Raw genomic sequence first — 24,697 nt, 5'->3', positions numbered from 1 at the left:
GGATAAAATTTGACCCTTGCCATTCGTCTAAACCGGTATTTCAAAAACCAAATAATTTGTGTACTATGAATACATTAATGGTGGGTAACGAATCGCAATCAATGCCTTTCGTTTTCTTTGTTGAAGGAAACTACCCTATTGTGCTTAGAATATTCGTGAGCAGATAAATGCGTGGACAGTGTCAGCGCATGAATGGCCTTGAAACATGACCGAAATTTAACTTTTGCTCTCCCAACCGTAGGTCTAAAATCAAGTTTGAGATATTTTTAAGGTTTCACGACGAAATTCACGGCTTTTTCACGGTACACAAAATTCACGGCTCATTCACCGGTTTAGGGTTTTCACGGTTGAGTGGGAACCCTGCTATTGGGATGTGGACGGACACAAATAAAGTAAAAAAATATAAAAAAAACAAATTTGGTAGTTAAATGGGTTAAATTATTTTTCAGTACAAAAATCATGGGAAACCACCCCCCCATTGTTTCACGGATTAAATCTTTCCGGTGTGAGTATGGTTGTGCCTGTCGAGGCTGGACTTGAGAGAGAAAGATTTTTTGCAGAGACTGCAAGAGTATGGTTTTTCCCCGGTGTGACTCCGCATGTGTTTGGTGAGGTCACCATTTGCATAGAAACACTTATTGCAAATTCCGCATGCGTAAGGTTTCTCTCCGGTGTGTGAGCGACAATGCATTTTGAGGGCTTTCTTTGTAGTGAAAGCCTTACCGCAAACATCACAAGGAAAAGGTCTTTCGCCCGTGTGAGTTCGCATGTGTACGGCAAGGTTGTTTTTACGATCGCAAGAGTAGCCGCAGACGTTGCACGAATGACGCCTCCGAGAGTCGTGCCTTTTCATGTGTTTGGAGAGGTCACTACTCTGAGAGAAACGATCTGAACATATGCTGCACGCATAAGGCTTTCTTTCCGCGTGCATTTCACTGCCTTTTCCACTGGTTTCAGATTCTTGAATGTGTTTCGCGTAGTACGGTCCGTCATCAGGAAATACGCACGGTGTTAACACAACAGGGAGAAGTACACCACATATTTTCAAGTCTTTATCAGTCACATTCCTTCCTTCCTCCGCGTGAGATGCTCCAGATTCGGATTCATTGAGTGTTCCTGAGGTTGAGGGTGCAAGAAAGCCATAACTTTGACCAATTCTTGCATCTCTTTCTCCCTGCAGGCGTGAAGCTGATGATGTCTTCATGTGCGATCTTTCAGGAGATGGGAGCCCTGAAGAAGAATTTCACATTAACATTATTACAATCGGATTTGAAATGTATAATTTATTGACATGTTGCCTAAATAATACTTGGAGGGATAAGAAATAACTTTTATTGATAAAGAGGTGGCTACTTAAATGGATCACAAACTTAGATGGTATGTAGGCAAAATATAAGGAAAAGTTAAAAAGGTGTTTATAATTTCTGTTAATTAAAATGTTTTCATAATTTTACCAAAACATAAAAGCATGCTTCCATTCTTATCTGATATCTGGCTCATGATTGCTTACGTAAAATGGAATCAGAGCCATTTTAAGATTTGCTCATTTACAAGGCAAAATTGTGGAGAAATGATTGTCTTATTTTTTATATTCCAAAGGTTATATTAAAAATGGCAAATGATTTATGTTTAATTGAATATTTTGGATTAGACCAACACTTGCTGCATGAATCACTTACAATTACAATGATTCAATTTTGAGGCATTTCAGATGAGCATCAATAAAAATATTAAGTAAGTACTCAATTTTTCTCCATTGAAGGAGCATTGTAAACCCATGGGACACTTCTTTGAACAATTCTCTCAAAAATTTGGTAGCTCTGGAATTACAAAATCAGTTTGATTTTTAACATGCTCTGCAATAAAAAAGAATACATTCCCCATAATCACCATCAAGTTTAGTCAACATTCACAGTCTAGTCTGATTCATAAGTAAAGGTATTTCAAAATCTATTTCATGTCCTGATGTTGTCCATTTGAAGACCTTATTTGAATCAAACTATGAATGAGAAAGATTATCGCTTTACATTTAGTCCACTGATAGTCATCCCATATAATTTACCCATTTCCTGAAGCTGCCCTCACTACACAATCTATTATTGGAATTTTGAATTTCTCCAGGTTAAATTTTCATAAAACTCAGAATACATTGAAAGTTTAAAGCAACCAACAATTGTAAAAAGTGGAAAATTGCAAACTGATTTGGAGAATGAACAAAATGACTGCTCGAAAACCTATAAATTCAATGAATTTTTTATCATGAAACAATCCATTACAGTAGAACATGGTGCAGTCTTCATACCTTCAACGGTAAATCACAAATCTTACTGTTCAAGTCTATTCTAACCTTATCACATCATAGCACAGACTGCACAATAGGCCAGCCCTTATTTTTCAGATTGGCAAAAAGTTACATTTTCCTAGTCTCAAAATGATTCAAATGAGGTTTACATTCACATGTTAAAATTTGGTTACTTTAAAATAATGCCAATCCATCCCCCAAGGCCCCAAGTACTGAGGACCCCAAATTGAGTTTGAGACTGATTTTCTGTTTGTTTTGACCTATCTTTACGCACTTAGGAGACATCGTTCGTCGTAGTGCAATCCACCCCCCAGGGTGCCACACCGCACCGCCGCATTGCAGAGGTACGGCCCGCACCACTTACTAGAGACTTCCCCTACATCCCCTCCCTGTAAATCTTTGACAGATCCTTTTCTAGGTGTGATGTGGAAAACGCAATATGCCGTTTGAGGACTGGCGAGGGAAAATATGATCCACCTAAAAGGCATTCTATAAACATAAAGACACGACTAAGGTATCTATATAAAATTTTGAATTTATACTTCGAGAAAGCTATTTAATACATTATAAATATGCACTGCATTCTTTGATGTGCCCATGCAAGAATGGGATGAATATCCAACAATGCTTTGCAAATTATTCGTGGACCCCAAGTGGTAAATGAGTGAAATTATTCCAAGATTTTAAGTCAGTCACGTAGAAGGAAGTGAGCTTTCAAAAGCTTTTACTAACTGTGAATTTTCATTGTGGCACAACCCCTAATGTGCACAAAGACGCTTAACTGCCAAATATGGGGTGATAGTGAAAGATTAGAAATACACTGAAAATGTACTGTAAACATGGAATACTTGAACCAAAATTTTGAACCTTTTATCACTATTTTCAAAAATGGGCAAACATTGTTTTCTTTGGCATACTCATTCTATATGTTTTAAGTACAGACTGTCTCAAGGGCCATGTGTCATTTTTGACCAGTAATTTTAGTATCTTTGCATCGAGAAATATTCATGAAAATTGGCACACTTGTCGGGAAAGGTCCTAAGTTTTGTTGAGTGTAAGCAAAATTTTACAATTTTGACCTTTTGACCTCAGAATGTGGGTCCAAACCAAAAATTCGAATTTGCCTTACGGGGTTTCAATGCTTAACAAATCGATATAGAAAAAGATAGAAGAATTTCATTGACCAACATGTCAATTCTTGTGTTTTCGGACACGAGAAACCCAAAAAAAAAACACTTTTATTTACAGGTATGGTATGTTATTTGGAAGAGGCGACGGACAGCTGAGGTCATTTGCGCCATGAGGGTAGGGTATGGAAGGAAGGGTGGAGAGAAACTCGGCATCGGTATTAGCCTGCTCTTAACAAAAGGCGCCAAGGGGACTACGGCTTAACGTCCCATCCGACGGACAGAGTGTTGCGCTTGAAATGTCCTCCACACAACACTCAAGCAGGGATCGGGCAGTCTCTGAAAATTCTCTGCCACTGCCGGGATATGAACCCGAGCCCGCTGGGTGGGAAGCCAACACTCTAGCCACCACACCAACCCGATCCCCCTTTTATTTACTTTATAAGGTCATAAGGGTGGCAAAAAGTATAGCATACAAACAAAGGTGTCGATCTATGGGTTTCATAGTGTACCCAAGTCATTGGTTTTGTCCAAAATACCCGTATTATTCACTAATTGACCTCCAAGGTTAATACGGAGGTCAAAGGTCATAGAGTTAATTGTCTAGCCATCGTGACAACCAACATGTCGAACCATAGGTTTTGAAGGGTGCCTAAGTCGATTTTTCAGTTCATAGATCCATATAACAGATTTTTTTGACCACTGAAAGTCAACAGCATCAGGAACTGATTCTTTGAAAGCACCGATTCTTTTACCAGCAACTTATTCTTTCTGTCGGTCAACAACGCCCTTTCACTTCATTTTGAGTGGCCAAAAATACAACATATCCAGTAGTTGTGTGAGAAGGGATGCCTTATGGGGGGACAAACAAAGTATGCATCACGGAAATGAATAAAGCTGATACTGAGGTGTGAAGTAAAATTGTGTCCAATAGGGTAGTTTCCTTCATCAAAGAAAACGAAAGGCATTGATTGCGATTCGTTACCCACCATTAGTGTATTCATAATACACAAATTATTTGGTTTTTGAAATACCGGTTTAGACGAATGGCATGGGTCAAATTTTATCCTCATTTGAAAAAGGCCAGATTGGCGCCCATGCGATTCCACTCCGCATGACGTCACAGGGACCTAGTTTCTACACGAGAGGATATGAGTTATACATCGTCTGAGGTTACCAATGCATGCATGAGGCACAGAGCTCAGGGAAACATGTCTTAATAATCACCTATTAAAACTGGCTAAGTTCGGAAAGTTTTCTTCATTTGATAAGGTATTAATAAACCTTTTTTAAGCCAAGCGCTACCAGACAGCAAGGTACTCAGCTATCCGCTAGCATCCTGCGACGTATCAGCGCTAAGCCTCGCCTCAAGGTCACCTCACCGGGCGGGAGGGGGAACCAGAAATACGACGTACGGATATATTTCCCGGCATTCATACTTGAGCGTCGCGTTTTCGCGCGCTTGAAAATTTTCACTTTTCATTTAATCGCGAAAAATAGATATTGTCATTTAAAAATCTAAAAGCGTGAAATACGTACTCCAGGAGTAATAATCTTTCGATTAAAGTAATAAAAAAGTAATAGGAAACCACCCTATTACCATCTTCTTCCCTGCTTGTTTCTTAACACGTTGCATTCCGGGGTATTTAAATTCCTAGGAATGCCGATTCTGGGTGTTGAGATTGGAAATATGTGCCTATTAGGGCGTAATGCCTTTGGTTTAAACATGGCTAAAAGCTAATGTTTAGAATATAACTTCACCCAATCCAATTTTATGATGCATCAATTCATTATGAATAACGAACAACAACTGGAAACGTACTAACGAATACGTATTGTGCGCTTTGAAATTGTTTAGTTTGACGCGCCTAAATGACGAGAATCTCCGTCATCCATCCGGAACGTTCGGGCAAAAAATGACGAGAATTCTCGCCATCCGTATACGCAACGTGTTAAAAATAAGAAGCAGTTAATAGGTGGCCCAGTCCTTAACCATTTAAACAGTGACAAAATTGTTGTGGTGAACTTGAGCCCAAACTCTATATGCACCGAAGAGCAAGAAAGTTAGCAGCGAGTTTTTAGATGTGTACTAGTTGTACTTAAGAACATACCATACAGTTAATGAGCTATTTAGCACGCAGAGAACCAAACTTCCTTTTTCAGTTTTGGGCTCAAGTAGCCTGTGTTTACAGTATTTTGTTGGTTGATATGAACTGAAATTCATGGACAGAGTGAAAATTAATTGATCACTTGGATTGGAAATATTTTCATGGCAATTACATTCTCTCTAACGTAAGCACGTTTCTTCAGAGGCTAGATCTCGCCAGTGGGATCAAAGACTTTGTCGAGGGAGGGGAGGGGGTAAGGGGAAGTCTCTTGCAGGGCCGGCCTTAGGGTGGGGCGACCACCCAAGGCCCCGCGCTTTAGGGGGCCCCGCGTTTGTGAAAAAAAATTAAAATATACGATAGTTTTGAAAACGCAATTTCAACTATTACTGTATTGTGAGGTTCGTGCTATACAAAAAATAATATTATGAAAAAGGAATAATAATGCAGTAATTTTTATTGTTGTGCAATTGCGTTTGTCAGTAAGCGTTTTTATAAACTAAACTAAGTAATTGCTTTAGGCTTACAACTAATTAACTTTCATAATCTAACTTACGTACCTATTGAAAAAGTGCGCTTTTTGTGTTTATTATACGTTATAATTTTGTGAATAAATATAATTATAAATTTTATTTGTATTATCCTATTTTGAACTCAACTGCGTGATGGTATCATAACGGCGTAATTACGAAGTATGAATTTGGGAGGGGAACACATACTTATAGCCAGAGAGTGGTAGGGATTCAAAATGCTCGAGTTTGTAGATGGGGTAGAGAGTTTAATATTTTAAGTGAAGGGCCCCGCACTTAAGGTTCGCCCCTAGCCCCGCACCAGCTAGGGCCGGCCCCGGTCTCTTGTAAGTGGTGCAGGCCATACCTCTGTGGTTCTGCGGAACAGTGTGGTGCCCTGGGGGGTGGATAGCATTGCAAACCATATCTCCTAAATGCTTAAAGATAGGTCAAAATAAACAGAAAATCAGCCTAGAAAGGCTTTACTTTTACGTTTTACATAGGGGTAGCACTTTCCTGGCCCCAAAAAACTCAACAGAAGGTCTTAAGATCCTTATTTTTGGGTTTACCCGTGTCACAAATTAAAATTCCATCAGTTTCGTCCCCGCTTCTGGAGACTTCATCAGGGCGATGACACTTTTTCTTCGTGCGCATGAATTTATATTCTCAGGAAGGTTGGGGTGGGGGTAGGTGTGGGGCTTTCGAGAAAGATTTGGCAATTATTGGAAGCCAGGATGTGCTGATGCGTTGCCCTTGGTCTCTGTTGAAATTATCCCGGTGTTTTCTTATCTCAAGGGCCTCCCTTATTTTTCTGGTTTTGAAGTGTCTTTCTTTCGCCAAGACTTCTACGTTGGTAGCCTTGATGTCATGTCCTGTTGCGGCGTGTTCTGCGACGGCTGATTTTTTTTCCAACAGAAGGTCCTCAGTGCTTAGGTCCCTTGGGGGTTGGGTTGCCATTATTTTAAAGTAACCAAATTTTAACACGTGAATATAAAACTCATTTGAATTATTTTGAGACTAGGAAAACATAATTTTTTGCAATTATGAAAAATAAGGGCCGGCCTACTGCAGAAGTATCTTACGTATGGTTTTGAAATGCACAAAAACAAAATCCGCAATTGATACCCAAGCAATTGACATTTGCAATCACTAATACCTTGCATTCATTACAAAATTACAGCACTGTCAATGATTCTGTCCTTTATATCCATGACAAGCCAGGATGTTCTACTTTATCTGACAATATCTTAATATGCCTGTACATGCGGGCATAGCCCACATCGAACCCAATGACACAACAACAATGTTTGGGTTTCATTATAACTTTTACTGTTGCTGCATACATAAATAATCTAGGATTTTTACTCACAAACACAAATGTACACAACCATACATATTTAAAAAAAGCCACTAATATGGTAAATGGTAATCGAGCATGTAAGGATTGTTCTGCAGCCAATGTTGGCGATATGATACCACAAAAGTCCCCCCCCCCCAAATGCTTGAAATTGCGTAAAAACGGTTATTGAACAAGGAGGATAAGCTTATGCCCAAAAAATCAGATTTTTCCTAGAATAAGGTGAAATCTATGCCAGCTTGGAAAGCTACAAGAATATCCAAATGAAAGAAATACACATAACAGCCATAAGATGACCAAATTATTCACACAATTTCTACCCTCAAATGAGGTTAGGTTTCAAAACAATAATATTTTAAGTCGTACAATTATAGCTGTACGTAGGGAGTGGCTAGGTGTATAAAACTACCTTGAAGCCTTAGCTAACAAGAAAACATTTGTTTGGACTGGACAATCAATATAATAGGGTAGTTTCCTTCATCAAAGAAAACAAAAGGCAATGATTGTGATTCGTTACTCACCATTAGTAAATTCATAATATACAAATTATTTGGTTTTAGAAATCCCAGTTTAGACGAATCCTAATGGTCAATTTTAACCTAATTTGAAAAAGCCCAGATTGGCACCCATGCGATGCCACTCCACGTGACATCACAGGGACCTAGTTTCTATACGAGTAGATAGGAGTTTTACATCGTCTGAGATTACCAAAGCATGCATGAGGCACAGAGCTCAGGGAAACATGCCTTCATAAACACCTATTAAAACTGGCAAAGGTCGGAAAGTTTTCTTCATTTGATAAGGTATTAATAATCCATAATTAAGCCAAGCAGTACCTGCTAGCAGGGTACTCGGCTACCTGCTAGCATCCTGCGCCAAAGCCTCGCCCCAAGGTTACCTCGCTTACGGCAGCGGGAACCAGAATGATGTCACACGGAGTTTTCCCAGCATTCATACTTAGCCGTCGCCTTTTCACACAATTGAAAATTTTCACTTCTCATTTAATCGCAAAAAATAGATATCATCATTTAAAAATCTAAAAGTGTGAAATACATACTCCAGGAGTAATAATCTTTCGATTTAGGCAATAAAAAAATAATAGGAAACCACCCTATTCTGCAGAACTACTACAGCAAACTGGTGCAACAAAGATATAGAAATTGAGTTGAGCTCTTCCTTAGTTGCACAGATTTCCAGTTTGTACTCCTCAATTCCATTTTATATCCTCCTTTACATTCATTCTAAGGTGTCCACTTCCACACTTCACTGTCAGACCTGATAAAGCACAGTTGCCAAGTGCTCAAAAAACTGTATAACACACTGCGCACTTCAGAGTTTCACACAAACTCTCCCACAAATTAAAGTTGACCAAATCCTAAGATACAGTTTTGGACCTCAGAAACGGAACCCTGAATCCCAGAAATCCAGAATGCCTCACGGCTTACTTTGCTACATGAGCATCTATGTATAGGTGTCATAGGTGACCACATGTACACCCGTCACTATGGAAATATACGAGTGATGAAACAAGTCATCAGCTTCACTCTCCTATATTATATGACTTAGAGAAATGGAGAATTCACCTGTCCTACTTCAAAGGGGAGTTAATAAAAATGGGAAACATCTTTGGGAAGGACCTCAAGACCAGAAATCCAGAAAAACCAGTAATCCAGAAACCATTTGGTTCCGAGCTTTCCGGATTTGAGGTCCTCAACTGTAATATTTGCAGCCATTTGAACTAGTTCCCAATTTTTTACATATTATCATTCACACATGGGTACTAGACTCGTTCTAACCGTTCTACAGGGATGATTTCCAGACAATTTTTTGCCTAAAACCAATCGGAAAGGTAAAGCATTCGCACTATTAAGGTGAAAATAAGAATTTTCAACAGCAAAAACCGTTGCAATTCACCAAACTACAAAAAAGTGTCCAGTTCTTTGGAAAGAGTGGTTGGAATCTCAAAGACTGTTGGTGATTTCTTAGATATCACTAGAAAAGCAATGGACCACTAAGCAAAAACAAGAAAAAGCATGAATGGATGACTGATTCAGGAGCTTCATCCTTCACTATCAACTACAATTAATCCTCTATCTTCAGAATAGGGTAGTTTCCCTCATCAAAGAAAACGAAATGCATTGATTGCGATTCCTTACCTGCCATTAGTGTATTCATAATACACAAATTATTTGGTTTTAGAAATACCGGTTTAGACGAATGGCAAGGGTCAATTTTATCCTCATTTGAAAAAGGCCAGATTGGCGCCCATGAGATGCCACTCCATGTGACGTCACAGGGACCTAGTTTCTACACGAGAGGATAGGAGTTTTACATCGTCTGAGGTTACTTATGCATGCATGAGGCACAGAGCTCAGGGAAATATCTCTTCATAATCACACATTAAAAATACCTAAGTTCGGAAAGTTTCCTTCGTTCGATAGGGGAATAATAATCCTCATTTAAGCCAAGCGCTACCTGCTAGCAGGGTACTCAGCTACCTGCTAGCAGCCTGCATCGTATCAGCGCTCAAGCCTTGCCCCAAGGTCACCCCACACGCCGACAGCTGGAACCAGATATTTACCATCTTTTACACAGACTTTTACCATCATTCCTACTTAGCTGTCGTGTTTTCGCGCGCTTGAAAATTTTCACTTTTCAATTGATTCCAAAAAATAGATATCGTCATTTGAAAATGTAAGAGTGTGAAATGCTCACTCCAGGAGTAATAATCTTTCGATTTAGGCACTAAAAAATAATAGGAAACCAACCTATTACTAGCCAGCCCTAGAGAGAACTCACCTGCTGCTTCCGCAGTAGACTCGTGGGACATTGTCCAATTCTCAATTAACTCTCCATTCTCAGTTAAGGCAGCCTGAAAGAAAGAAATGGAATTCCCTGAATTCAGCAATGCAAAGAGAAACCGATGACGATTAACATATAACCATCCCCTAAAAATAACTAAATGCCTTCTTATGGCATATTTGGAGTTTCATATATTCTCCTTACCATTAGCTAACAAAAAAGAAACAATTATTTTACCATACAAATTCCAGTTCAAACACCCATTTCCTTTTTTGGGAGAAGTAAATGAAAAACATGGCAAGAAGACGATTTTCTGGAGCCTCTAGCTACCAATGGCTTGCATAAAATTGAGTGACCCCTTGCTGAAAAGACGGATGACCGCCCAAAACTCACAAAATCCATTATACTATTTTTCCGAACTGATGGCCGCTGGGTGGAAAATGGCAAGTAGCTAATAAGAAGCGCTGCTCCTTCCCCCTCTCCCTTCCCTTCCATCCCCTTCCCTTTTCCCCTCCATCCGGTCGACCGGCATTGCCAGCCTTGAGATTAACCGTACTTTCGGGGGGCGGCGGAAGGTACTCGGACGAACGCTGAGCTATTCGATTTGGCAACACTGCTAGCTGGAGAGCGATCTGCACTGCACGGAGTTTGGAGAGAGACTGCGGGCTCCTACACACTTTCTCTCCTGTCGCTCTTCTGTGATTGGCTGGAAGAGAGGGTGGGTTTCGAGCATGCTCAAGGTCAGCCACCATCAGTTTAGAAAAAGGGTATAATCACAGCAGAAGTCTTTGATTTCATAGAAGACAGATGAAAGTGCAAGATTGGAAAAACAGAAGGAGGACAACTAGACTGTACAAAACAAGGAAGACATTACATTTCAAAGAAAAAAGAAACTACACAAATGTAGATGAGACAGACTAGCAGAATAACCTCTCATGTGAAAAAGCATAGGCTGTGTGTAGTGGTGGTGCAGCGAGGGGGCTTTTGGGGGTTATAACCCCCCCAGAGCTCAGAGAAATTTTTGAGTTCAATTTTCATTTTACTTATTTGGATCAAACTACTTATATAATAGTGATAGGATTAATCAAATACTCCTCAGAAGGCCGTAAAACTCGCCATTTTGAACCTTTATTCTTAAAAATTTTCTGAAGGAGGGCACCAGCAACTACTGCTTACCCTGGCGTGTATGCAATACCCCCACAAGTATAATTTGTGCCTAAATCCCCCCCGTATCCTTTATTCTTCACTGCGTCCCTAGTGTGTAGAATAGTAAGGAACCACGTCAAGCAGCAGATCCCCAAATGCAAAGCTATCAAGAGCTAGATCGACATCCCTTGATTAAAAGTGAAGATAAAATAGAGACGTCAAAAGAGTTTATGGAAGAGATCTATAACAGAAATAACCTAGCACAAAAGATAATTGAAAAGTGATCATAGGCTTCCCCGGTGCATAGAAATGTGGAAGGTTACACGGGATTTTCACCGGGTTTGGTTCTCCAACTCCATCTCGGCCGACGTTTCGATGGGCGAGTTGTCCATCGTCTTCAGGGCATGTGGAGTCTTGAAAATTTGTCCTCCTTATAGATGGATGATGGCAGTCTCAACCGGGGCAGGTATTTGGTGATTCGTCTAGAGCTTCCTGCCTTTTTCCTCGCTCAGAGTGTAGCCAGTGTCATGGTTCATGGAGTGAGCGCCTCATGGAAACCAGTGCTGAGGAGCATTCATAAGGAACGAGGAAAAAGGCAGGAAGCTCTCGACCAATCACAGAACACCTGCCCCCGTTGATACCGCCGTCATCCATACATAAGGAGGACAAATTTTCAAGACTCAAAATGCCCTGAAGATATTGGACAACTCGCCCATTGAAACGTCGGCCAAGATAAAGTTGGAGAACCTGACCCGGTGGAAATCCTGTGTAACCTTACACAATAATTGATAAGGAGAGTCAAGTTAAACAGAATGATTGAAATCTTCAATCATGGATTCCAAATTTGATGACACAATAAAGAAAGAATCTGGAATTTGAAATGCTGACACAGAGCTTACATCAGCTCCACTCTTATCTTTGAGCTTGGAGCTCTTGTCGAGTCGACACAATGCAGAGCTGTGAAGGCGCCCTTTCTTTCGTCATTTCTTCAGTTTGTCAACAGGAATTGTTACACAGTCAAAGTTTCTTTCATTTACTGAACTTAAAATTTGGAACTTCCACCAAGCATCACTTCACATATTAATTAATGGCTTTTTAGTAAATTGAGTAAATATCCTTCTTCATCATCGCTACTCTGATCTTTCACAGAAGAGCACTTGTATGTTACCTGATCACTCTATTGGAAAGAGGACCACACATTGATACACTTTTTAATCAAATGGTACTACAAGCAAAAGGGAGCAAAGCTTGAATTACAGGGTGTCCATACGAAATATGTAATCCCTGACGAAAGATTGGGGCCTCTTGATCAATGTGCATAAAAGACAATTGAGAAGGAAAGTCAAGTCAAATAGCGTGATCAGAATCTTCATTCATATTATCCAACTACATATGATGATACGATTCATGAAGTCCAGAATATGCAATGTTCACACAGCTTACAAAATTGCAATAGAAGAGACACCAGCTTCACTTATCTTTGAGCTTGGAGCTTTTGCCGAGTGCTGGGAAGGCACCCTTTCTTTCATCATTTCTTCAGGTCGTCAACAGGAATTGTTACACAATCTAAGTTATTTCATTTACTGAATTTAAAATTGGGAATTTCCACCAAGCATCATTTCACATATTAACCCTTTAGCTACGGGAACGTCAAAAACTTTCTGCCGCTGCATGCGGGACATGAATGGAGAAGATATTTTTCCGTCGAACCCCGGGTGTGCGTCCAGCAGGTAGTGGACCCTCATAATCCGGGACTGCCCACGCTACCCCTGACAACAGACCGTGAATATAATATGTCCTTGGTAATTACGCAGGGACGGAAGACCCATCACAGATAGTATAAAAAAGAGTGACCACTCTATTCAAATAAGTTTCCCCGGCTACTGGACAATGGCAAGATACATAAATTCCTTGGAAATACAAGGATTCGTTGAAATTGTTTTCATCGTGAATGCGCCGCGGAGAGCAGGGAGCTCTTTCTCTCTTGGAGAAGGTATAATCCGGGTAGCGCTCCCCGTGGTGAGGGTATCCAGTCCTCGAAAGACGCCTTTGTGCTCTCTGCCACTAAGTTGGGCCAAGTTCAAGCAACCGCAAGAAAAGGACGGCAATAAAATCTTAAGGAAAGGTTGCCAGTGGCAAGAGAGCCTGGTCAAACGTAGAAAAACGTTTTTACCGTGCTCACCATACAGACCGTTTATAAACGTTCCTACAGCCTAAGGGTTAATTTTATGGGTTTTTATTAATTTCAGTCATACCTTGGCATCATCACTCTCCTCTGGAGAAGGTTCCTTCTTGACCTCAATGAGCTCCCAGTCGAGGACAGCTCCTCTGCCCTCAGCATCAACCTCATCACCTCGAGAATCAGTTGAGGTCCGGGACTGAAAGAGAATCCACAACCAGAATTATATTTGAAAGAGATACTGAAATATGTACCAGTGATAGATGAAGCAATAAAGAAATAGTCAGTAGAGGAGCACATACACAGGGATCTTTCCACGAAAAATAAGAACCTACTCACAGCACAGAAGTAAGGACACAATGCTTCAGATACGAGATTTGGGGCATATTTAAAACCGGTGGCAAGGTTTCAAAATCGACAGCTGTGAAAAAGTCAAGAATGGATGCTTTGGAAATATGTTGCTCCCGTAGAATGTTGAAGATAAAAGCTGATCAAACTAGGAAGTACTCAGGAAGTTAAGAGAGGAGTGGGAAAAAAGTCTTATGTAAATCTTAACTTAACTGGCCAAATCATGACACATGATGGCCTGATATAGATAATGGTCAGAAAAAGAAAATGACAGTCTGTTGGGAAGTGGGGAAAGTAATGCCTCTCACTGTGTCTCTTTGGTAAGATTATTAAGGATGTAAACAAGAAGAAGACCATCTTCTATATTATTTCTACTGCATAGATACTTTTTCTTAACTTATACACAACCAAACCCTACAAATGAAGTACCAAAATGCACAGAATTTATCAGAGAACATGCGACAGCATATCTTACTTCCTAAATATTGCTATTGTTTCCTAAAATTGGTTTTTAAATAATTAAAAAAAACTAAATATGCCTGACGTTAACGACACAAAAACTGATACATTTGTTCATTTGCAACAATATCTCGCATTCTTTAAATAACTTTTATCAAAATGCGGCTGATTCCACATTCAAGTCTCCTGTTGATAGGTAAGTATGAGTCACCATGTGCATTTAACAGAGGATAGTGTAATTACTTCTAATGTTGTGTTTAAAGAGGTCCTCTGACCTCGATTTGTACAGGAACATTCCAATAGGGTTGTTCAAGCCTATCACAACGGTCTAAAAAACGAATGTATATCACTTCTGATGTAATTTCATTTTGATTGGGATGAATGACAGATGCGTTGAAAAAGTAATGATGGAATTATTAGCAATCAAAATTCGAAAAATTTCAACGCCGCCAAAAACGGTCGGCCATCTTGAAACAGAGGTGATGACGAAACAAGCCTGTACGGCTGGCCTGTACCCTCGATCGCTTGATGCCAAGCTGAGCACTCTGCATGCCGACTGGACATTTGCCAAGGTTATTCCTTATTTTGAAATGGCCTATGTTGTGCATGAAACTTCTGGATGGATCAAGGCGACATGAAATCCATTCTTCAAGTTAGGCAGGCAACGTATGTAGCATTGACAGGAATTGAAAGTTTTGTATAGCTGCATTTGCTAGGAAACTACGTGCAGTGAACTTTTATTGTGCCTCTAGTGCAAGTGAACACAATTTGTGCCCTTAATGTACCCCTAAGTGAATGATTGCATATAGACGATGAAGTAAAGAGTGAAGTGAGTTGTGAATGTAACACCTTCGACGAAATTATTTATTTCTTCCATGCTAGTTCAATCAACCCTATACATTTCGATCTAAGGTATCTAACTATTGCCAAGGGGATATGTTTCATATTTGAGCTAGTTGTACTTAAGGGATACATCGAACGCATATTAATTTTCAATCGTTTGTTCACTTCTAAGTTCCGTTTGATTTTATTACCTATTCATTTTGAGCATTCACCAGTTTATATTTCACGAATTTCGTTGCGCTGTTGTTTGTTTTTGTTTTGGTCATATTGTTACGGTAAGAGCACGGGTAAGAGTAATAGTGAAATTCGAAGGTTTTTGATGTTACAATAACCGGTTTAGCAATTTGTTTCAGCCTATTCATTTCATTGTCCTCGCTATGTCAATGTGAAACAATATAAACTGATTCTAAGTCGTTAGTGATGAGTGGGAAGTGAGGTGTGGAGAATCCTTTCGAACTTCAAGGAGTGCAAATTCTTTTAGTGTGTGCATTTTCATTATCATGTTTTATTAGTGTTTTATATTTATTGTGAGTCAAGTTTTTCATTGAATTAGTTGATTCGGAATTTACTGATTATAAGTATAAAAAAAAACAGCTCATGAAATGTGTACGTTGTAGTGCTATTTATGATATGATGAGCAATAAATATGTACAAGTAAGGGTAATTTTGCTTATTATTACTCTTATTAAAGGATAAATTTGGATTTTCTTTAAACACCGATCTGGCGGCAGACGCTGGAGATCTTTTAAAAAAAGTGGAATAACCCTGCTAAGCCACTTAAACAACACTGCAGTAGGGCATCTACAGGCTTGTGATGTCACATATCAATTCAAGATGGAAGTAGGGCTTTTTGGCGTAACGTAAAATTTGTCACTGTTTAAAGCCTTCTCTAAACATGTACAATGAAGAAAATAGCATAATTTTATTGTCACTGCTCCTTCTGAAGCACGATCTTTCGATTTCTTAAATAAAAAAATATGGTGAACAACCCTATTAAATTAGTACATGAGACCCAGCCTTTTTTCTACATTTTAAAATTAGAAATGCACCTAACCCTCTGTGGACCTGCATCAAAAAGAGCAGGGGAAGCCCGCTGGGAGCGGGCGCTTGTAAACATGGAAAGATAAGCAGATGGTAGACAGGAATGGAGGGATGCATGAAACCAATGGTAGTATTGCTGACTCATGATGACGATATAGTTCATATGCAATTCATGTTCAACCTACAACAAATAGCTAATAAATAGTATTACCTCAGCAGAAGCATCTTGATGTGAGCAATTCCACGTAAATGTCATACCGACTCACCACAGTGTTTAGCCACATACTAAATTTAATGAGTCATTTACACGCAAAAAACATCTGTTTTGCTAATTGATTTTTATGGCCACTGAATTAATAATTATTTTCTATTTTGAGGTTCGTTCATTATTTTGAATGATTTTAAGGGTTTTTGCACAAATTTGTTTTGTTTATTTTGAATTGAAGAAGTTATTTTGTAAAAAGTTTTGGCAGTGAATAAATTTATACCAGAAGGGAATCACAAGTCAGTCTGTGACATTTCTGGTCAGTCCGTGACGATGCTTTTCAAGAGGAATTACTCCTCTGTAAAATCAGTTATTGTAATGGGCTTTGCAGCATTATGAAATTTGCATTTGGTGTTCTGAGATGTATTTTACTGTAACTCTAATCACTCTTTGTTTCAGAGCAAACCTTAGAGGTTTTACTCTGTGCTGAATGTTCATTTCATTTTTGTCAGTCCGTGACAGTGAATTTTAAGTCACGTAAGTCCTGTATTTTTCAAGACAAAGTAGTGTATCAACCAAAGTTAAACTTCACACCATTGTGCAGCAATTTGGAAGTTGAAAATTTTTTTTATGTCAGTCCGTTCGCATTACGTGTGTTCTTAAAAGTTCAAAAACGCATTGTGACGGTCAGTCCATGACGCATGGAATCGCCCATGTATCAGTTTACTTGAGGCACCATCAGTGCATTCATTAAGCACATAACTTTATTCATTATCGCTAACCTGGTTTTCTATCACAGAAGGGCACTTATATGTTATGTATGTTATTGGAAAGAGGAATACAAATTGATATACATTTTAATCAATTGGTAAAAAAAAGCAAAAGTGATCATGAACAAAGCTTGAATTACAGAGTGTCTGTAGAAAATAAATACCCCTGATTAACGATTCTGGCCTCTTTGTAAAAACCAGAATAACTTCATCGACCAAAAAGATTTAGCCAATAAAGTTACTCTTCCTCCTCATATAATCTAATGAAAGCCTTGGTAAGATGGAGGAACAACTTCATTGGGCATATCTTAACACGTTGCATACCGGGGTATTTAAATTCCTAGGAATGCCGATTCTGGGTGTTGAGATTGGAAATATGTGCCTATTAGGGCGTAATGCCTTTGGTTTAAACATGGTTAAAAAGCTAATGTTTAGAGTATAACTTTACCCAATCAAACATTATGATGCATCAATTCATTGTGAATAATGAAGAACAACAGAAAATGTACTAACAAATAGGTACTGTAAGCTTTAAAATTGTTTTGGTTGACGCGCCTAAATGACGAGAATTTTCGTCATCCGTCCAGAACGTTTGGGAAAAAAAATGACGAGAATTCTCGCCATCCGTATGCGACGTGTTAAGACACAGCAACTCATATAGTTGTGGAGTTCCCCTACCATTATAATTAATTTCCAAATAATTTTACTTTAAACTCTATAAGAGCACTGATTTAAAAAAAAAAAACATATGATTTGAAACAAATTGATAAATACCAAGAGTAAGAGTACACTCACCAATTCATCATTTGCCAATGGGTCTGAGATATCACTTGTATTTCCAGCTGGATTTGGTGCGTACGGAGCAGGATAATTCTCCTCACTGCTGTGATCTTCGTTTTCCTCTTTCACATTGAGCTAAAAGAGAAGAATGTGTGTCACTCAATAAAGGCAAAACAATAATAACCTCTTGAATTATACAAACTCCTCTTCTACTTGAGACCACTCCAGCTAGCCAACACACTCATGAGATTCTTGCGACTCACAGATCAAACTCCAGAATTTTAACGTTCAACTAGAGAGGGGGAGCAAGGTCACCAAGAGCACGTGGTTTGAATGAGACTTTTGGCCATTTACAGCAGGGGCACAATAGCAGGAACGATAGATCGAGGTTCCACTGTACATTGAATTGTATTCACATTTTCTTAACCCAGGCTTATGAAGAGGTGCCACAACAGTATCTTAGTTGAAATAGAGGAGGAAGATCGCGTGAACAAATGGAGGGCAATCATGAGACACACTCTCATTGCAGCCAAGACATCGTCATTAGCAATATCATGACTTTCTTAAACAGACGTAAATTCCTATATGCCTGACAGCATGGATTCCAAAAAGGTAGATCATGCAATACACAGCTCATGCTCTTTCTTCACTATGTTTTAAAATCTGGGAAATCAAAAAGACAAGTTAACGCACTACTTCTAGATTTTAATAAAGCTTTCGACACAGTACCTCACAACAAACTTTTATACAAATTACAGTCATGTAGATTAAATGAAAAAGTGGCAAACTGGACATGTGGCTTCCACGGTGATCATAAACAAAAAGTAGTTCTTGACTGAATTAGGTCTGGTGTTGTAAAAGTTACATCAGGTGTTCCACAAGGAAGCATAATTGGCCCCCTTTTGTTCGCTATATAAATTAATGATCTCTGCTGCCGCATTAGCAGTAAAATACGTTTATTTGTCATCTATCATGAAATTAGTAATCACTCTGACTGCAAAATTCTATCATTGTAATTAAACAACACTCATTTGTGGAGCAAAGAGTGGGGACTTGAACTTAATCTGAGCAAATGCATCACGGTACATTACTTGCGGAATTTGTCCAAATATAACCCTGTTTATGCAGTGAATGGTATTAACATAAAGGTAACAGACAAAGTGAAGTACCTGGGAGTTTTGATAGCCTCAAACCTATTGTGGGGAACACACAAGAAATATTTGCGGCATAGGACATTAGGATTCATTAAGCGTATCGTGGGAAAAATTTTGGAGCTTCGATTGCTTGAACAATTGAGGATGGATATCTTTAAGAGCAACACAGAGAACATAATATTAGAGCAACACAATATTTCCAGGTCCGATAGAAGCGATAAATTAAGAGAGATGTTTTGCCAAACTGATAGGTATAGGAATTCGTTTTTCTCCTGAACCGTAAAGGACTTAAAGAAATGTTGGTCCCAACTTTGTTAGAGCACTTAAATTTTGTCTGTAAATGGCTGATGTCCTAACATCCCCTGCCACATGCCTTTTAGGCGGCTTGTGGGGTATTATGTAGATGTAGATTAAGACTGATGGCATGAACGGAGATTTGACACAGTTATCCAAAAGTCTACTCCATGGGATACAAGACATTTCTATCAATAGATTAGCAGTGCTGTACAACTGATATTGACTTCCATGAAAAAAAAGACTGTGTGGTTCGGCTTTCTGCCTCATGTGTTGCTACTGGGAAAGTCCAACTACTGAAGGTTGCATTATTGTGAGTGACTTCCGAATAGAATACTTATAATTTAGACAGACATGGTCTTATTCCTCATACAGCTGAGAAATTTGTGCAACTGAAGGTGTTTCAACTCGGGTTTCACCGTGCACGGTAGTAAAACTTACCAACTTATCATCCTCGGACAATAGGCAGTCTGGCACAGGAATGTATACTTCAGTCATTTGGGGTGAGCATTCAAACTGTGAAGTGCTTTCAACAACATCTCCAATGCCGTCTTTTGTCCCCACAGAAGGCCCTGACTTGTCATCAGCTGCCCTATCTCCTTTGGCACTCTGCAGAGAAGGTAGCAACTATAAACAAACTTATCTCCTTAAAAAATACAAGAGATGCTGCTAACCATTACAAAACAGGATTATAAATATCTTCTCTTCGCTTTTTCCATAAAAAATGTAGTGGTAAGTGCATGTCTGTTAAATAATCACTGAAAAGCTACAGAGCCACCTTAAATGAAATTTTACACGAAGATCCTTGATATGCAGAGGTCACATAGCGTCCCTTTAAAATTTCCTTTGGGTCATGGAAGTTTGTCCTTCAGTGCCAAAAATATGATAGCGTTGGAAGAGAATATGGGGGTGATGCTGAGGTATAATTATTCCCTTTTTTAAAAAATACTACTTCTCAAAATAGAGATCAAGGATATGTTATAAAAGGCAAAAATCACAATTTATTCTTATATCAACACAGGAGCCTTAGAAAAGGAACCACTGATTTGGAACATATTTTCAACATATTTATTATGCCCTTGACCTCTTGCTCATAGAGTCATTCCATGCCAAATCATCACAGAAAAGTGGGCTTTTCAACCCAACTGTCTCAGATTCGCTTGAAATTTGGTAGGAAGTTAAAGCACATAAAATTTGACTCGTACACAAAATTTTAACCCTCAGCTATACACGGTATTCATACAGCAGGGTTGAAAACGTGACAAAAAATGCAAAATTTTCCCTCGCATGCTCTACAAAAATAAATCATAACTTTGCTAATAATTATGGTAGAAACTGCCAGTTGGTCTCATTTTAAAGCTAAAGGAACATAATTTATGTAAAAAATGTTACATCTTAAGATACCGATTTTTTTTGTTCCGAGGTCACACCATGTGACCTTTGACCTTGAGTATCTAAAAAAATGTATCTTAAATTTTATCGCGAAAAAATATGTTAAACAGTTAAATGCATTCTATGTTTGGTATAAATTTCATTTTGGGATGGCTTTGGGAACAGGAGTAAAAAATTATTGAACCATGAGTGAAAATAATATCCCCTATGAAAAATACGAGTCCATTTTCATGTGCTTTAACTTCCTACCAAATTTCAAGCAAATCTGAGACGGTCGGGTTGGGAGCTGTGATGATTTGGCATGGAATGACCCTATATTCAAATATGAACTCTGGAAGAGAATATGGGTTGTAATATTTATGCAGAGAAAAAAGAAAACTCATAATCATCTTCAATGCCAAAATTATTTCATGTAACCATTTTTTTGATAACCCTGATTTTATTATCCTGGAAATCAACAAAACCAAGCATGCAGCAATTATGTATCAGGTATGAAACCAAGTTTCCACTGTCCATCAATAGATGTCTGTAGCAATGAATGCCGGTCGAGTATGAGATACCAGAAACATGATGACTCAAGTTAGACATTAGGTAAACAAACTGCTTGACAGCCACGGTAAGTTTGTCTCGGAGGAGGAGGGGGGGGGACTAAATGAGGAGAAGCATTGAGCATTGTTGGTTGGATTGGAGGTTGAATACACAAAGTATAAAAGCTTGGGAGGGGGGCAGGCAGATGGAAAGTCAGGTGGTAACGAGGACTGCTAATTTCCGGGTTGTCCAGCCGCGTCTGTCGTTTATGGTTGACTACAGTTTCGGAAGCCATCCTGCTTCCGTCTTCACGTCGAAGGTGAGAAGTTTTCATTTTTTGCCATCTTATTTAGCACTGGCCGATCTCCTCCTGTGCGCTGATTGGTCAGAACTCTCTTCCAAACGTTGAAACCTAGGCACGAATTTCAGGTGGTAACGAGGTTAATGAGAAGGGGAGGAGGAAGGATTGTCTAGGAAGAAGTCAGATTTTAAAACAGTAGATAAAAAATAAGAATATTTGAATAGCCATATCATTAAAAATTTCGATGTTACGTGCCCAACCCAACAACAATGCTCAATGCTCCTCCTCATTTAGTCCCCCCCTCCTCCTCCTTCCCTCACACTATTGTTGGATAAATAAGGCTGGATGTTGTATGCTATTGCTCAGTTAGTCTTGATAATGACGGTGTAAACGTCGAAACTAGTAGACAGCTTGAATAAATTTTGTGGAATGGTACTGTGTTTTTGTTTCACCATGAATATTTCATCGTTCCACCAAGTAACGCCCAAATCAGTTGATTTTAAACAATGAAAAATTGGAGAAGGCAGTGCCAATTTCAGATTATTCAATTTTATACATTTGTGTCTTATATTATGAAGGTATTTCCTCCAATTCATGGTCCTTAATGCGACAAAGATTTCTCACGGGCATAAGGTCTAATGAAAGCAAGAGAAAACCGAATAATATCGTGCTTCAGGAAAAAGCAAAGATGGTGGAGGAACATGGGAGTCTGGGGAGGCCATGGAAATAGAAAAGGGAAGGGACAAGCCGAGAAGCCAAACTAAAAACAGTACGATCGTATGGGCATCGACCTCAACAGGTGAGGGCCATGAACCAATTTTAAGCTGGCCAAGTAGTATATTCCAGGTAATTAAAAATTCACATGTATTGACCATTCGTTCCCCAGCTCATACAGCTTGTTTGAAAGCTCTTGGCACCTAAACACGCGGAAATAAGGACTCTGACAATGAAAGGAGAGTAAGTTTGTGGGAGGTAAGCATACCTCGCCCATCGGTCGGTTACAGCATGAGGAATAGGGAATAATGGTCGGCAGGTTGCCCAAAAATGGCTTTATGGAGACTTAAAATTCCAACAAAAAATATTGACGGTACTTCAACCTCCTATCCAGGTTACGACATGTTAAAAGAACTTCGTTCTAATCGTCTAGTCCTTCGTTAGGAAAGAATAATTTAAAGCAAGGGTTAGCTAGTGACATAAATGTCAGTTTAGGGCGTATTCTCAAAAATCAAAAGTCAAGTAAAAAAATGTAAAATGTCTGAAATGAACAAATCTGAAGTAGATGGAACAGATTACAAAAAATGGAGGAGGTGGCAGACTGGAAAAATTTTACCAACTCTCTCTGAGTCTCGATCCCCAGCCTTTCAACACAGAAATACGACTCGCTACCACTCCTCCAAATCGGCCTTGAAACAATTATAGAACTTTTTAACACTAAGTTCAAGGTAACCATATTCTTAAAATCTTAAATGCTTTTTTCTCTCAAACCCGGGCGTATTTGGACAAAACCCTTCAACAGTATTCCTATCCAAGTTACTACTTTCAAATATAATAGCTTTCATCTCCTTTCTTGACATCGGTTAGGCAAAGTCTCCTTGTTAGTTAACTATTGATCAACAGTCGAAGTGCCTTTTAAGTTAACATTGGGATAATGGCCTCATGCAGTTTTACAGTATATTTCTCCACTTATGTCACCAAGAGAATAATATATTACCACATTCAGTTGATCCTAATAAATTCACGCTATAACTATTTCAGTCCGCAAATAATCATCTTTCTCGATTTGTTACTGTAGTCGACACAAACTAACGAGAGTCGCTTTGACCTCACCGAAACTTAAAACGAAATAGTCTTCCAATAGGAAAATACGAAAAGTACTCACCCTGCGGTAATTTTTTGGCAAACTTTTTCTCAGAGCTGCGTCTGATTCCAAACAAATCTTTTTGAAAACACTGAATTCCGTGAGTTTCCTGAAACACAGTGGACACATGGTAGTGGGCAGGCCATCTCCCACAGCAATCTGGAGATAGCAATAAACGAGATATGCGTCAATGGAATTCGGAATTGTTTAGGAAAACAACGAATGCAGTAACACCATCGTAAAGCAAAACTCATACAATATAACGTGCTACTAACTTGTAAACCGACTAAATCACGTAGGGCATCCTTCACAGTTATTTTGAATGCTACATTCGAAGTGAATATGTTGTAACAATAATCTTGTTTCTTCATACAAAGTCTGCAATGGTCAATCTCTGAATTCCTTCCTGAAGACTCCATGAAAATCTCGCTGGTACTACTTATGCTTTCACTTCAAAATCTCATTCACTCTTTAAAACAGGTCTATCGTCAAATAAATCATTAACTCAGCACTGACATAGATCACAAAATCACACTACAAGGAAACTAACTAAATTCACTTGAAAATGAAAATACTTTAGAAAGCTCAACGACCAAACAAATCCAACAATTAATGAATCATCTGAAAGATATATCACGAAGAAATAGCATGGACTGTGAATATTTTCAACAATTTATGACACGATTGTAAATTCCGAGAACAACAACAAAGATTGATCCACAACGTTACTTGTTAATATAAGACAATATAATCAAACCTTTAGTATAGAATTGATGTTTCTAGTTGCCATTTTATCCGCCAGTAGCACACCTATAGAACGGGCATAACATCCGTGTTTTAAGACAATTTTCTTTCCATTTGATAAAATAAATGGACAATACATTCACATTAATCAATTTTTTTTTCAAATAATTGCAATAGAACAGTTTCTGGTCCATAAAAATTCAATCGTTTGGCCAGAAACGGAATTTAAGCCCAACGGCTTCCACACGGTCATATTTCATTTACGGTATTTAAATCTGAAAAAGGATATCGAAATTTCTTTAATATAGGGTTAAAAAAAGTGAAAAAAAATATTTATACTTAAATTAAGGCAATAATGCTCCATAATATATGACTCATCGTTGAAAATACCTCAATTTTCGAATGTAGGCCTGTTGCATACGTAATTTTCTAGCGGTGCAATACGCAACTAAA

General features: G+C 38.8%; 1 protein-coding gene across 1 annotated transcript; it reads right to left on the bottom strand.

The window, feature by feature from the left end:
- Positions 1–378: 378 nt before the first annotated feature.
- Positions 379–24,230, bottom strand: LOC124172914 (zinc finger protein 260-like). Its single transcript, XM_046552429.1, has 7 exons — positions 23,776–24,230; positions 23,522–23,659; positions 19,863–20,030; positions 17,989–18,108; positions 13,604–13,726; positions 10,200–10,272; positions 379–1,230 (listed from the first exon to the last, which is right to left on the bottom strand). The coding sequence occupies exons 1-7, from the start codon at positions 23,917–23,919 to the stop codon at positions 491–493; spliced, it is 1,506 nt and encodes a 501-aa protein (XP_046408385.1). The 5' UTR covers positions 23,920–24,230; the 3' UTR covers positions 379–490.
- Positions 24,231–24,697: the final 467 nt, after the last annotated feature.

This window comes from Ischnura elegans, assembly GCF_921293095.1.
Source record: "Ischnura elegans chromosome 13 unlocalized genomic scaffold, ioIscEleg1.1 SUPER_13_unloc_3, whole genome shotgun sequence".
Taxonomy (NCBI): domain Eukaryota; kingdom Metazoa; phylum Arthropoda; class Insecta; order Odonata; family Coenagrionidae; genus Ischnura; species Ischnura elegans.
Note: the sequence above shows the minus strand (reverse complement) of the source record. Positions and strands in the feature narration are given on the sequence as shown.